Source organism: Canis aureus, chromosome 3 (assembly GCF_053574225.1).
Source record: "Canis aureus isolate CA01 chromosome 3, VMU_Caureus_v.1.0, whole genome shotgun sequence".
In the NCBI taxonomy this organism is placed as follows: Eukaryota; Metazoa; Chordata; class Mammalia; order Carnivora; family Canidae; genus Canis; species Canis aureus.
In genome coordinates, this window is record NC_135613.1 from 64141095 (window position 1) to 64153467 (window position 12373).

Here is a 12373-nt window from a genome sequence, read left to right on the forward strand (position 1 = left end):
TCCTTACTTCGTGTTTGCTCACAGCCCTTTCCTGGCTTAACTGTTTAGATGCTCGTTCTAGATACTCTCTGGACAATGGTGAAGAAGACAGACTCCAGATGTCATGAATCATAAATGAAAACTCAAAAACCTAAATTAGTAGTAATGCAAGAGTAGTTCAATATTATATATATAAACATCATACAAATAGTTTTGAGGAGGACACACACATACATTGAACAACCTCTCCTCTGTGTATAAAAGCCTTTAATTTAAAAATATGAGTTTAAGGACATAATTTGAGGTTATTCACTCCAATAAATCAGGATTTCCCTGAAGCTCGGTATAACACATACACTATATGTATTTAAATAATATTCATTCTTTAGGTTATACGACAACTAAACACTAAAGAAAGTTTTTTTAGTTCATTATTACAAGATACCAAAACTATTTAATGCTTCAGAGAGATATAGATACCTGGTGTTACGGGGATGCCATTCCCTATTTAGCTAACACATCTGGACTAAAATAACTTACAATATATTTAAGTAAATGATACTACAGAGTGTTGCAATTTTTCATTTGTATAAAGTCACATTATAACAATCCGGGTAAATATAAGAACAAAATTTTGAAATGAAAATTATTTTACTGGAAAGTATCAAACCTATTTAGGATTGATTATATAATATTAATACTATAATTTATTCAAGTTTTCCAAACAGAACATGTGTAAAGATAAAGTTATTCAAAGATAAATGTTATGAGACAGAATATAACATACATACTTAACTCTATACCCTCCATGGAGTGACCACTCAAAAATAATATTAAAGTAATTTTTAAAACAGTCCAAACCTATGAGAATAAAGAGAATGAGAGAAGACTTGTAATACATGACTTGAACACTAGAAAGATGATTCACGCCTGAGTGGTGTGGAGGAGGAGATTAGTGAAGGTGCAGCAAAAAGCAACAGGCGCAGACGAAACTCCTGGAAAAAAGCAATTAACACACCGAGACCCTCCTGGACTCTGGCAGAACACTCCAGGATCATTCTTTGGAGAAGGTAAATAATAAGGGAAAACCAGACACCACCAAGGCTGAAAACAGGGCTATTCCAGGAAATGGTATCCAAGGCTTCTGCCACCCCAGGCTTCTTCCTCAACTCTGCTGCCAGAACACTCGCAGGCTGTCTTAGAGGCACTTGGTGAGAGAGTGGTCTCTGAGAGTCTGATCACCACACAAGAAAGACCTGCCAGTACAACGCTGGAGGTTTCCCAGTGAGATGGCCCCCTCATAGCATTGGGCAGTGAAGCCCATGGCAGATAACGACCTCGCCCCCACACCACGAATCTGGATGCTTGCTTACAAAATGGACCTATGATGTCTGACTATAACATAAGCTCAAATATATCTGTCACACTGATAGGGGGACCTAAGTTTCACTATATATTTAATGAAACTAAAAATTTGGCTCTTACTCATTCAAAATCTGTGATATTCCCATATGCTCTGCCAAAACTTATCTTTACATTTTTCTATTAAGTAAGATCTAAAATTAAATTTAAATGTTACTAGAAGATGGAGATAAAAATCACTTAAAAGAAGTGTCTCCTTCATTTATAAACAGTATTCAAATAATGTTTTTTATATATACTCTAGAAGGGGTGAATAACCATAAGGATATTTAAAAGGTATGTCATTTGGAATTTTTTTAAAGATTCTTTATTTTTAAGTAATCTCTATACCCAAGTGGGGCTGAACTCGAAATCACAAGATCAAGAGTCACACATTCCACTGACTGAGCCAGCCACGTGCCCCAATTTGAATTTTTGAATATATCTGAAAAATAAGAACAAAAATCTCCAAAGCTACATTTCTTTAAATATGCTATAATTCAGATACTTTATTTGCTCACTATCTTATGCTAATTTATAACTTGTAGGAATCTCTTCTTTTACCATACAAAAAGAGCCATAATGCTATTATTTGTATAATAAAATAACTTGGCTTTTACTCCCTTGTTTAATTTTCCATAATGCATATGGCTCACAAAATCCACTAAACTATAATGTAACCTGTACAAGAATATACCATAACTTTGGGCAGAATTAATGATTTTATCTCTGCATTTCTCATAACACCTGGATTATCTTATATTCATGTACTCAATATCTACTGAACTGAATATATTTCTTCTTTATCTACCTCAATGTTTTCCATCAAGTAGCTTAATTTCTTGTAGAAATATAAAACACACAGACTAGATTCTTGTATTACTTAAAATCTTTTTGGCACTGTATTTTGCTCTAAGTTAAGCCAGTTTTACATGTATAAATTTTTAAAAGACATTCCAGAAAGTCTCAAAATAATTCCAAAAATCAAATTTGCATACTTTCCACTTTAAATTATTTACTGCACTGGCATCAACTGCTAGAAAAAATTTCTTTTTCACACCAAATATATTTGTCCACACTCTTGCCTGTGCTCAGCCACAAATGCATTAAAACAGTCTGCCCTTTACCTTTCACAGCATAAACTTAAAGATTATAAGGAGTAAGAGACTGTTTCATAATATGTAGTCAAAATATCTTCTCTTTCAGCATCTTTACCAGCATAATGCAAAGACTAAGTACACAGTCTCTTCTGAAATCTTACAATGTTCACATTTTCTAACTAGGGGGTCCCTGTAACCCCTATTCAAATGTCAAGTTTTAGAAAAGCAAGAGTTTTCTTTTATTTTATTTTTTAGTCATTATAAGGTCTTGAAATAATTGAGGAGCAGTTTCACCCATGTTGTGTTTTTCAGTTTCTTACAGAATCAGTCACAAAAAAAGAAAAAAGAAAAGAAGAAAAAAGAAAAAAAAAATCTTTGAATTCAAAAGCTGGGCCAGGTTATAAAGGGAAAAGTATAGAAATAAAGGCTAATAGAAAAATCATAGCATCACAGGCCAGTTCCATTGGAGGAAAATATGGTAACTGTTCCAAAGGAAACTCTTGACTTCCAAATTTATTCTTTATTATCTGAAAATATCTTTCCTTTCAGCTATAATCTATTATCTTACTGTGTTAGGAATGATTATCTCATGCTCCACAAAAGCATGGATTAAAAATCTTACATTGAAATTTTAAGTAAAAATAATTATTACATTGCCACAGTTTATCTAATACACAAAACTTTTGGTTCTATATCTGAAACTAATGTGTTATACATCAATTATATCTCAATAAAAACTTTTTTAAAAGCTTACAAAAGATAGAGTACAAAGGGAAATAAAAAAAATAAAAACGTAGTGCGTGGTGAAAACATGATTATACAACTAGGGAAATGTGTAAATTCAGAAAGTAAAATCACTGGTCAAAGGTATAAAAAACCTACTGGAATTTACCAACAATAGTTTGTAAAGATTGCTCATGAGCATTACAAGGATGAGCATGATCACACTGACCTGAATTTCCTCCCAGACATCTTCATCCAACAAGGTAGATGCTCTATGGTGCTGCAAAGGGACTATCAGGCAGTGCCCCTCAGTAAGAGATTGGAAGTTGGGTAAACATAAATAAACCTAGAAGGGGAAACATTACAAAGTGAAATGTTATTGTATTTATTCTCAGTTGTGACAAATGAGCCATGGGAAACATGGCTCATATTTCATAAGGTATGCTTGTTTATAAGCAATATATTTTAATGTTTTTAAAGATAGCTGGTATATTTTTAAACTTTTAAAAGCCATGAAGATAGATTTTAACACACTGGAAATTTATGGTGTATGTCTCAATTTTAACTGTTACATGTATATCAGAGATTGAGTTTACCCAAGGGCAAAATGAATGACACTTTATCCTTGGCCTGAGAAAGTTTTTGCTTATTGAAATAACACAACTTTTGGCAAGAATGAAAAAATACATGGCAATAATAGATAAGTCTAACTGGTGCCTATGAATCAGACATTCCTTCTCTCAGTGGCTGAACAGAGAGAATCAATCCAACTAAGAAAAGAAATGTATTCTGGATGGCTTTACTGCTCTGGTTAAGTTCTATATATTTAAATACATGTATTACCTAACAAAATTGGTGCTATTTTTTCACTATACACAAACTGTCTTTTAAAAAAAATCAGGGTGCCTGGGTGGCTCAGTGGTTGAGCTTTTGCCTTTGGCTCAGGTCGTGATCCTGGAGTCCTGGGATCGAGTCCCGCATCAGGCTCCCCACAGGGAACCCTGCTTCTCCCTCTGCCTATGTCTCTGCCTCTCTCTCAGTGTCTCTTATGAATAAATAAATAAAATCTTTTAAAAAATGAAAACAAAAGTCAATCTGTATGTATATAGTGAGCAAACAGTGTTCATGAGGAACATAAATAATATTCTGCAAAGGGGCTTGATCTTATGAGTAGATACAGAAATTTACCTAAATTTACAGTAAAATCATAACCATATTCAAAATTAAAAACAATATCAGTACTGATTCATTAATTGCAACAAATTTCTAACTTGTAAATTTGCTTACTACTGTCAGATGTTAATAACAGAAGAAACTGGACATGGTATATATGGAACTCTGTACTGACTTCTTAATTTTTCTGTAAATCTAAAACTGTTTTAAGGAGCACCTGGGGGGCTCAGGTCATGATCCCGAGGTCCTGGGATCGAGCTCCATGTTGAGCTCCCTTCGCAGTGGAGAGTTTGCTTCTCCCTCTCCCCAACCACCCTCTCGTGCTCTCTCTCTCTCGCTCTCAAATGGAAGTTTTTTAAAAATAAAAAATAAAACTGTTTTTAAAAACAAAGCCTACTTGAAAAAAAAAAGTAAAGCACAGTGTTAAGGAGGTAGATAGATGACTTTTATTTTTTAAAAAGGAGGAAGAAGGCAAAAACAGCTGATGATCAGGAGTTATTTAACTCTGTGACTCTAATGAGTACTAATATAGTTCATTAGTGTATTTGCCTTGAAGATATTAATTTTAAATGTTAGAAATTCAAGCCAAGGGAGAATTACTGAATTGCTTTGAAATATTATATACTGTTTCAACTTAATGGCAAAGCAATTCCTTGGAAACTCAAAATCATGGATGATTAACTTAGGTTATAGCTAAGAGGAATAATTTATTTTTTATTCAGATTAATTAAATGACCTGTTAGATATTGTAGGACATGGAAGAAATTCCATCTAATCAATATTTCAATATTTCTACATTTTAAAATATTCAGAGACAAAAGGCTGAATGTCGATGGTAGTTTTTAGAGCAAAGATTACACATTAAAGCAGAGGTGGAGCAAGGAGAGACTCTGTTTTTTTTTTTTTTTATTCTAAACTGAAGTACAAAGACCATCCAGGAGGGAACAAACAGATCAACCAACTCTCAGGAAGTCACAGGCAAAGAGAAGCATTTAATACTGTTAGAGAAGACTTGTCGGAGAGTGTAGATCATGGCAGAAGAGGACCAGCGAGGAGAATGGAACAGCACAGTATTCACTGGCCAGCCTTTTGCTTTCACAAGTGCACAAGCAATGCCCACTTCAGGATGCAGCCTACACAGCAGAAAGCTGGCAGGAGGTCATACACTGGCACTGTCTGCCCCACACGCCCACTCCCAGACACAGCCAGTCCCCAGCACCGGGGATGGGAATAACCCCAACTTTCTCCTCAAGCACAGCAGGAAACATTTAGTGTTACTTCATGTTCAATCTGTTCTTACACTTTTAAAAGATGGGGAATGGATGAAGATAAATGAAATATTTATAATGTTGTAACTACAAAAACGTATTACTGCTTATGTAAAGGTCTGCGAGGTAACTTAGACAATACAAGTTACTAGTTCTGGTGGTTTTTATTTTAATTGAATAAATTATAAATGGAATTTTCACATTTACCTTTTTGAGAAAGTTTGGAAGGAAAGAAAGACAAAGAAGGGTAAGGAAGTAAATTAAAGAAACCAAAATACAAAAGCGGTAGGTTGATAATCTTTAACAATCTACACATACTAAAGACTAGAATCCAAATGGAAAAGCCCCTGCCAGCTGTTTGGCTCACAGGGGGTGTATCTCCTGTGCTCACAAGAAACAAATTAACAAATACACGTACATGCAATGCCCAAATTGCCAGCTCCTGATTGAGCCTTCATCCATTCACTTCTGCTCCCACTCCACTCCAGCTACCCTGGCCTTTCCATTCCAGAATGCCACCTCCTTCCCTCCTCGGGGTTCTTCTCTCACTGACACCCCTTCCCAAAACAGAAGTCACCATCTCAAAAAATCCAGTCACTTCATCCCATTTTCCTGCTTTATCTGCTTTAGGACAACACTTTCCTCAATCAGGACAATTGTTAGTGTTTCTTTTCTTCCCTATTTTACTACAACACAAGCTCTGCAAGCACATCTGAGTCTGCTTTTCCCCAGAACTATTAGGGTCTGGTATATTGGGAACACAGTAATTCCTCACTAGTAAGAATTAAGTCGTCAAATATTTACTGAAATGAGTGACTACAAACACATACTGTCTATATACAATGGGATATATGTTTGGTTAACAACAGGATTCATGCTTGGTGGACGATGATGACTAGTTACCTCTGCCCTCACAGAACTTACTGATGATAAGTAAGTCCCTTATTGAGAGGGACTCAATAAATGAGTAAAATACAGTAAAATTTTGCAAATTATGAGATAGTCTGTAAAGAAACAAATAGGTTCTATGAGAAAGTAAGGGAAGAAACAGAAACTACTTTAGACTGAGTATTTCTGAAGTGGTTTTATTACCAAGAATCAAGTGCCAACCATGGAAATAAGGTCATGCCACTGATACATGGCCGAGCCAGAACTGGAGTCCTGGTGGTCCAGCCCAGCCACAAAGTGCAGGGCCTTTGGCATCACCCAATGCCTCTTCTCTGACAGAAGAATCACACAAAATTTGAGCTTTGTGTCACCTAAATATTTACACTCGCTCTAGAGAAGATTCTAAGAATCATGGGAAGTTAGAAAAGAAAAATACTTAAAACACAGAATAAGGGAAGCACAGATTAGAATGCTGTAAGAGTCTGAAGAAAGAGGCAAATCTGCACAAAGCGTATCATTTCCTCAGGGCAATAAACGTTCTGTTTCATACCTTAACACCTATGGCAACGATAAGGTGCTTGGGAAACTGAGAGCTGTCAAAACAATACAGACATTTCTCCATTTGTGCAGCCAAACTCTGGTGCTCGGCAATTGCTTTCCTTCTCTGGTTCTCTTCCTCTTCACCAGAACGTTCTCTCTCAGCTGCTTTGGAGACAAACATGTCATCTAGAGTGTAATAGTCTCCATCTGTTTTTCCCATAAACTGAAAAACCAAAATAACAGGAGTGGGGAGAAGGCTGTGGTTAACATATTACTGTACTGTAGTGACTGAAGTCATATCTGTAAAGCTCTATGGTAAAACTTTTAAACTAAAAAAAAAAAAAAAAAGAAAAGAAAAGAAAAAAAATAAAGAAAGAAAAACATGATTAAAAATTTAAGCTTGATTTTCAAGGTCAATCAAACCTCATCAACAACATCATCATCACAGCTAATGTTTGCTGAGTATCTACCATGTACAATTTTATGCGATTGTTTTATACTCCCATGAGAAAAAGACATGATCATTTCTATTTAATAGATAAAGAAATTGAATCACAGAGAAGTTAAGAACTACCTTCATTTTTAAATTAGCATATGCTCCATAGAGAATATAAATAAACATTTTTCAACTGTATCTCCAGGTGGCTTCTCCTTACCTCTCCAAACACAACTGTAGTCAGAGTCATTCTTTTAAAACAAAAATTTTATTTACTTATTTTATTTATGTCTTCAGAGAACTCCACATTGTGTAAAGGATCAAGTTCAGACTCTGGTCTGCCTACTAAATCACATACACAGACAAGCATAGAGGTCAACAGTTTGGACTCTTTCGTCAAAATGACCGTGGGAGAGTTCTAGCTCCTGTGTGTATTAGCCTTGGGCAAGTTATGTACCTCTCTGTGCTCCCCACATGTTTTACCTCCTCCTTTCACAATGGTTGTAACAATACTATCTACCTGATAGGTTATCTTGCTTAATCCCCACAACACATGCCTGCACAGTAAGGAGTCACAAATGTGAGCCAACATGACCATTACAATCCTCCTCATAATGATTACATCCCCACTTAAACTTTATGCTCTGGTCATCATCCTGTTTTCAGTCCCCAAAAGTACTGCTACCTTCAGGCTTTGCACATCCTGCTCCTGACCAATTCTACCCTCAATTTTGCCATTCTACTCCCAGTTGTTTTCCAGTCTGAGGCTTACATGTAGTTGTCACCTCCGAAAAAAGGACTTTCCTGGATCTCCCAAGATCCTCTGGTACTGTTCACCAGGTTCATGAGGAGCACATTATATCATAACTGCTCATTACCTTGTGTTTTTCTTCCATTAGACTAAGTTCTAAGTACCAAAAGAGAAGTACCATCAAGAGGACCTAACGGTATTGAAATTTATGCACCTAATTATTGAGTTTCAAAGTATATGAAGCAAAGACTTGATAGAAATGCAGAAGGAATACACAAATCCACAAGGGCAGTCAGAGATTTAAATACCCCCTTCTCAATAACTGAAAGAACAAGGAGAAAATCATTAGGTTCAGAAGATCTGAATAAACTATCAACAAAGTTGACCTAACATTGACAGAAATTCTATCAAACATCAGCAGAATCCACATCTTCTTAGGAGCACAGAGAACATTTACTAAGGGATGATATTCTTGATCATAACGCAAGTCCTCATAAATTGTAAAGAATTCAGGTAATGTAAAGTATATAAAGACAATGGAACTAAATTAGAAATCACAAAAGAAACACATCTGGAAAACTGCCAAGTATTTGAAAATTACACAGCCCAGTTCCAAATAATCCATGTATCTATTAAATAAATAAATAAGAAAATCAGAAAGTATTTTGAAGTGCAATAAAATACAGGCAAATTTATGGGATGTTGCTAGAACAGTACTTAGAAGGACAATTACAGCACCAAACACTTATGTGAGAAAACAAGAGAGGCCCCAAAGCAATGATGTCAACATCCACCTTCAAGTAAAAAAAAAAAAAAAAAAAAAAAGAATAAAATGTCATTACTGATAGAACCAGGTAAAAATCAGAAACCAGATAATAATTATTAGTAGTAATGTGTCTCTCTGAGCACATCAGTGTCTTTGTCTATAATTTATTTTTTTCTTCTATTTTTCTCCATATTAATCCTCATATATATGAATGTCTGCATTCTTTCATGTTTGTCTATTTATATGAACTGCCCAGATTTACAATTATTTTACCTTCAGACCTTTATCTCAACCATAACACATTACATTTTTAAAAATATCACAACTAGTCACTAATTATTTTCATAAGAGTGACAAACCACGTGCTAGGTACTAACAGAAACCTTATGTAAATTACTCTCTCATCCAAACATCTCTACAACTTAGAAATTGTCATCCTCTAAATCTAACATGTAATTGTTAGATTTAAAAAATCATAGCTATTATGAGACAGAAGCAGGAATTCACCACAGGTATATATGACTGTAAAAATGAAGAGTATATGACATACAGTGAGCCTTTCTAAAAAACCCATCTTTAAAAGACAGAAAGGGGGATGCCTGGGTGGCTCAGTCGGTTAAGGGTCTGCCTTCAGCTCAGGTCATGATCTCAGGGTCCTGGGATTGAGCCCTGCATGGAGGCTCCCTGCTCAGCGGGAAACATGCTTCTCCCTCTCCCTCTGCCTGCCGCTCCCCCTGCTTGTGCTCTTTCTTTCTACCAAACAAGTAAAATCTTTTTTAAAAATAAATTAAAAAATAAAGGATAAAAAGGGTGTAATTTAAATATAGTCTACGAAGCAGCATAGAGAAATAGGGAAAAAAAAACAAATAAACCTTAAATTTCATCTAGAATAAATACACCCAACTGAGTGAAGGTGCTTACCAGAGAACAGACATAAATACAGTGGGTATTTATCTTTTCTAAAGTATATCAGTAGGAGAATATGTACTTCCACATGTACCTGGTGCCTCAAATGACATATTGTTATAAAAACGCTGTTATTAAAAACCAGTTCATGAGTGATCAGGGATTATAATCAACTCAAGTCAAATCTTTTCTATATGGAAGACAGTACTTCTATTCTTTAAGTCTATGTTCCACAGATGTTGTCAAACTTCTCTGATTTATTCATAGTTTTGAATTAAATAGAGTACAGTCTTGCCTCTTAAATCTGCATAATTCTTCAAATACAAAATTGATTTTTCAACACAACTACAATTTCCCTCTCCTATACCCTCTAATTATTTGAATTTTTCCCATTATGTTCTATTTGGACTTTGATCCTAAGTGCTTTTAATTTATTAACCATGTACACATCTTCTGTGACCTTCAGGACAGCATCTTCCTATATTTGACAACATAAAATGTTTTCATGCATTGAATGTTAACAGAGTGGAGAAGTGAGTCTATGAAGGGGAAAAAGCAAAAACTTTCTGGCAGAAAGGAGATGAAGAAAGAAAAGATAATGAAAATAAGACTCTTCATTATTTAGGTAGAATCCTAAAGAAAGCTGATGGAATAGACAAGCTCAAGTTCATACACCATGAATTTTAAAATTCTGAGAATCTCTCTTTCAAACAAATCAGGAAAATGTGGTAAAATTACCACAATAAGAGACGTAAAAGGAGGAAGATCATCAAAAGTAATCTACAGATTCAACACAATGCCTATCAAAATCCCAATGTTTTCTGCAGAAATAGAAAAATCCATCATAAAATTCATATTGGATGGATCTCGAGGGACTAAAAACAGATAAAACAATCTTAAAAATGAGCAAAAGTTGAGGTCTCACACTTCCTGAATTTAAAACTTACTTCAAAGTGACAATAACCAAAACAGCATAACACATCATAAAGATGGACACTCAGCCTAGATATAAGCTCTCTCATAAATGGTCAAAATATTCTCAACAAGAATGCCAAGACCACTGAAAGGGGAAATGACAGTCTCTTAAACAAATGGTATTGGGAAAACTGGATAAGTATATGGCAAAAAAAAAAAAAAAAAAAGTTGAATCCTTAATTTATACCATATATAAAAATTAACTCAAAACAGGTCTCAGACTTAAACCTAAAAAGTAAAACTCTAAAACTCTTGGAAGAAATCATAGAGGACAGCTTCCTGACATTAAATTCAGTAATGATTTATTGGTTATGGCAACAAAAGCACAGGCAACAAAAATAAAATAGATAACCTGGACTTCATCAAACTCAAAGATTTTGGTGCACCAATGGATACTGTCAACAGAGTGAAAAGGCAGCCCACAGAATAGGAGGAAATCTTTGCAAATCATGTATCCAAAATATATAAAGAATTTCTACAATGCAATAACAAAAACTAAAAACACAAAAACAAGCAACCTTATTTAAAACTAGACAAAAAATAATAATAATAAAAAATAAAACTAGACAAAGGTTCTGAGGCAGACATTTCTCCAAGGGTACAGAAATGTCTAGAAATGCCCAATTGGCACAGAGAAATACAAATCAAATCTACAATGAAATTACCACTTGAGGCTCAGGAGATGGTCAAAATGCAAGATTCAGATAATAATAAGTGTTGACAAGGATAGAGAAATCAGAACCTTCACACAATGTTGGTGGAAATGTGACATGGCACAGTTTCTTTGGAAAACAGTCTGGTAGTTCTCAAACAAATATAGACTAACAAATAACAATTAAACATATGGGTTACCATATGACCTGATAATTCCACTTCCGGATATACGCCCAAGAGAAATGAAAACATATGTCTAACAAAAAGCTTACATAAATCTTTATGATAGGCAACATTAATCATAACAGCCAAAGACAGACAATCCCAATGCCCACCAACTGACGAACAGATCAACAAAATGTGTGAAATCTCTACAACACAGTATTAGGAGGCTACAAAAAAGAAATGAAGCACAGTCGCCTGCTACAACAGGAGCTTGTAAAAACATCATGCTAAGTCAAAGACACCGATCACAAAAACTCACGATCCTGTAAGTGAAATCCAGATCAGGGAAATCTGCAAAGAGAGAAAATACATCTGTGGGTCTCTTTAGGGTGGGGATCGAAGGGGCTGAAAGAGTTGGCGGGGAACAGCTAAAGGTTACATGGTTCCTTCCTGAGGTGATAAAAATGTTCTGAAATTGATGGTGGTAATGGTTACACATATCTGTAAGTATGCTAAAAGCCACTGAATTGTACACTTTAAATGGATGAATTGTATGCCATAATGAATTATATCTCAGTAAAAGCTAGTAAATAAAAAATTAACATTACCCAAAGAGACATAAGGCCTTTGCCCTCTGTCTCCTGAAGG

General features: G+C 35.0%; 1 protein-coding gene across 3 annotated transcripts in view; it reads right to left on the reverse strand.

Moving 5' to 3' along the window:
* The window catches only part of CWF19L2 (CWF19 like cell cycle control factor 2), a 144466-nt gene that overhangs the window by 13129 nt on the left and 118964 nt on the right, over positions 1-12373 (reverse strand). For 2 of the 3 annotated variants that reach the window (XM_077893313.1, XM_077893315.1), the window contains exons 13-14: positions 7083-7295; positions 3433-3549 (exon numbers count right to left, since the gene is read on the reverse strand). In XM_077893313.1, the coding sequence (XP_077749439.1) occupies positions 3433-3549; positions 7083-7295 (330 nt within the window). The remainder of the gene's footprint in view (positions 1-3432; positions 3550-7082; positions 7296-12373) is intronic. The other variant, XM_077893314.1, reaches the window with a different exon arrangement.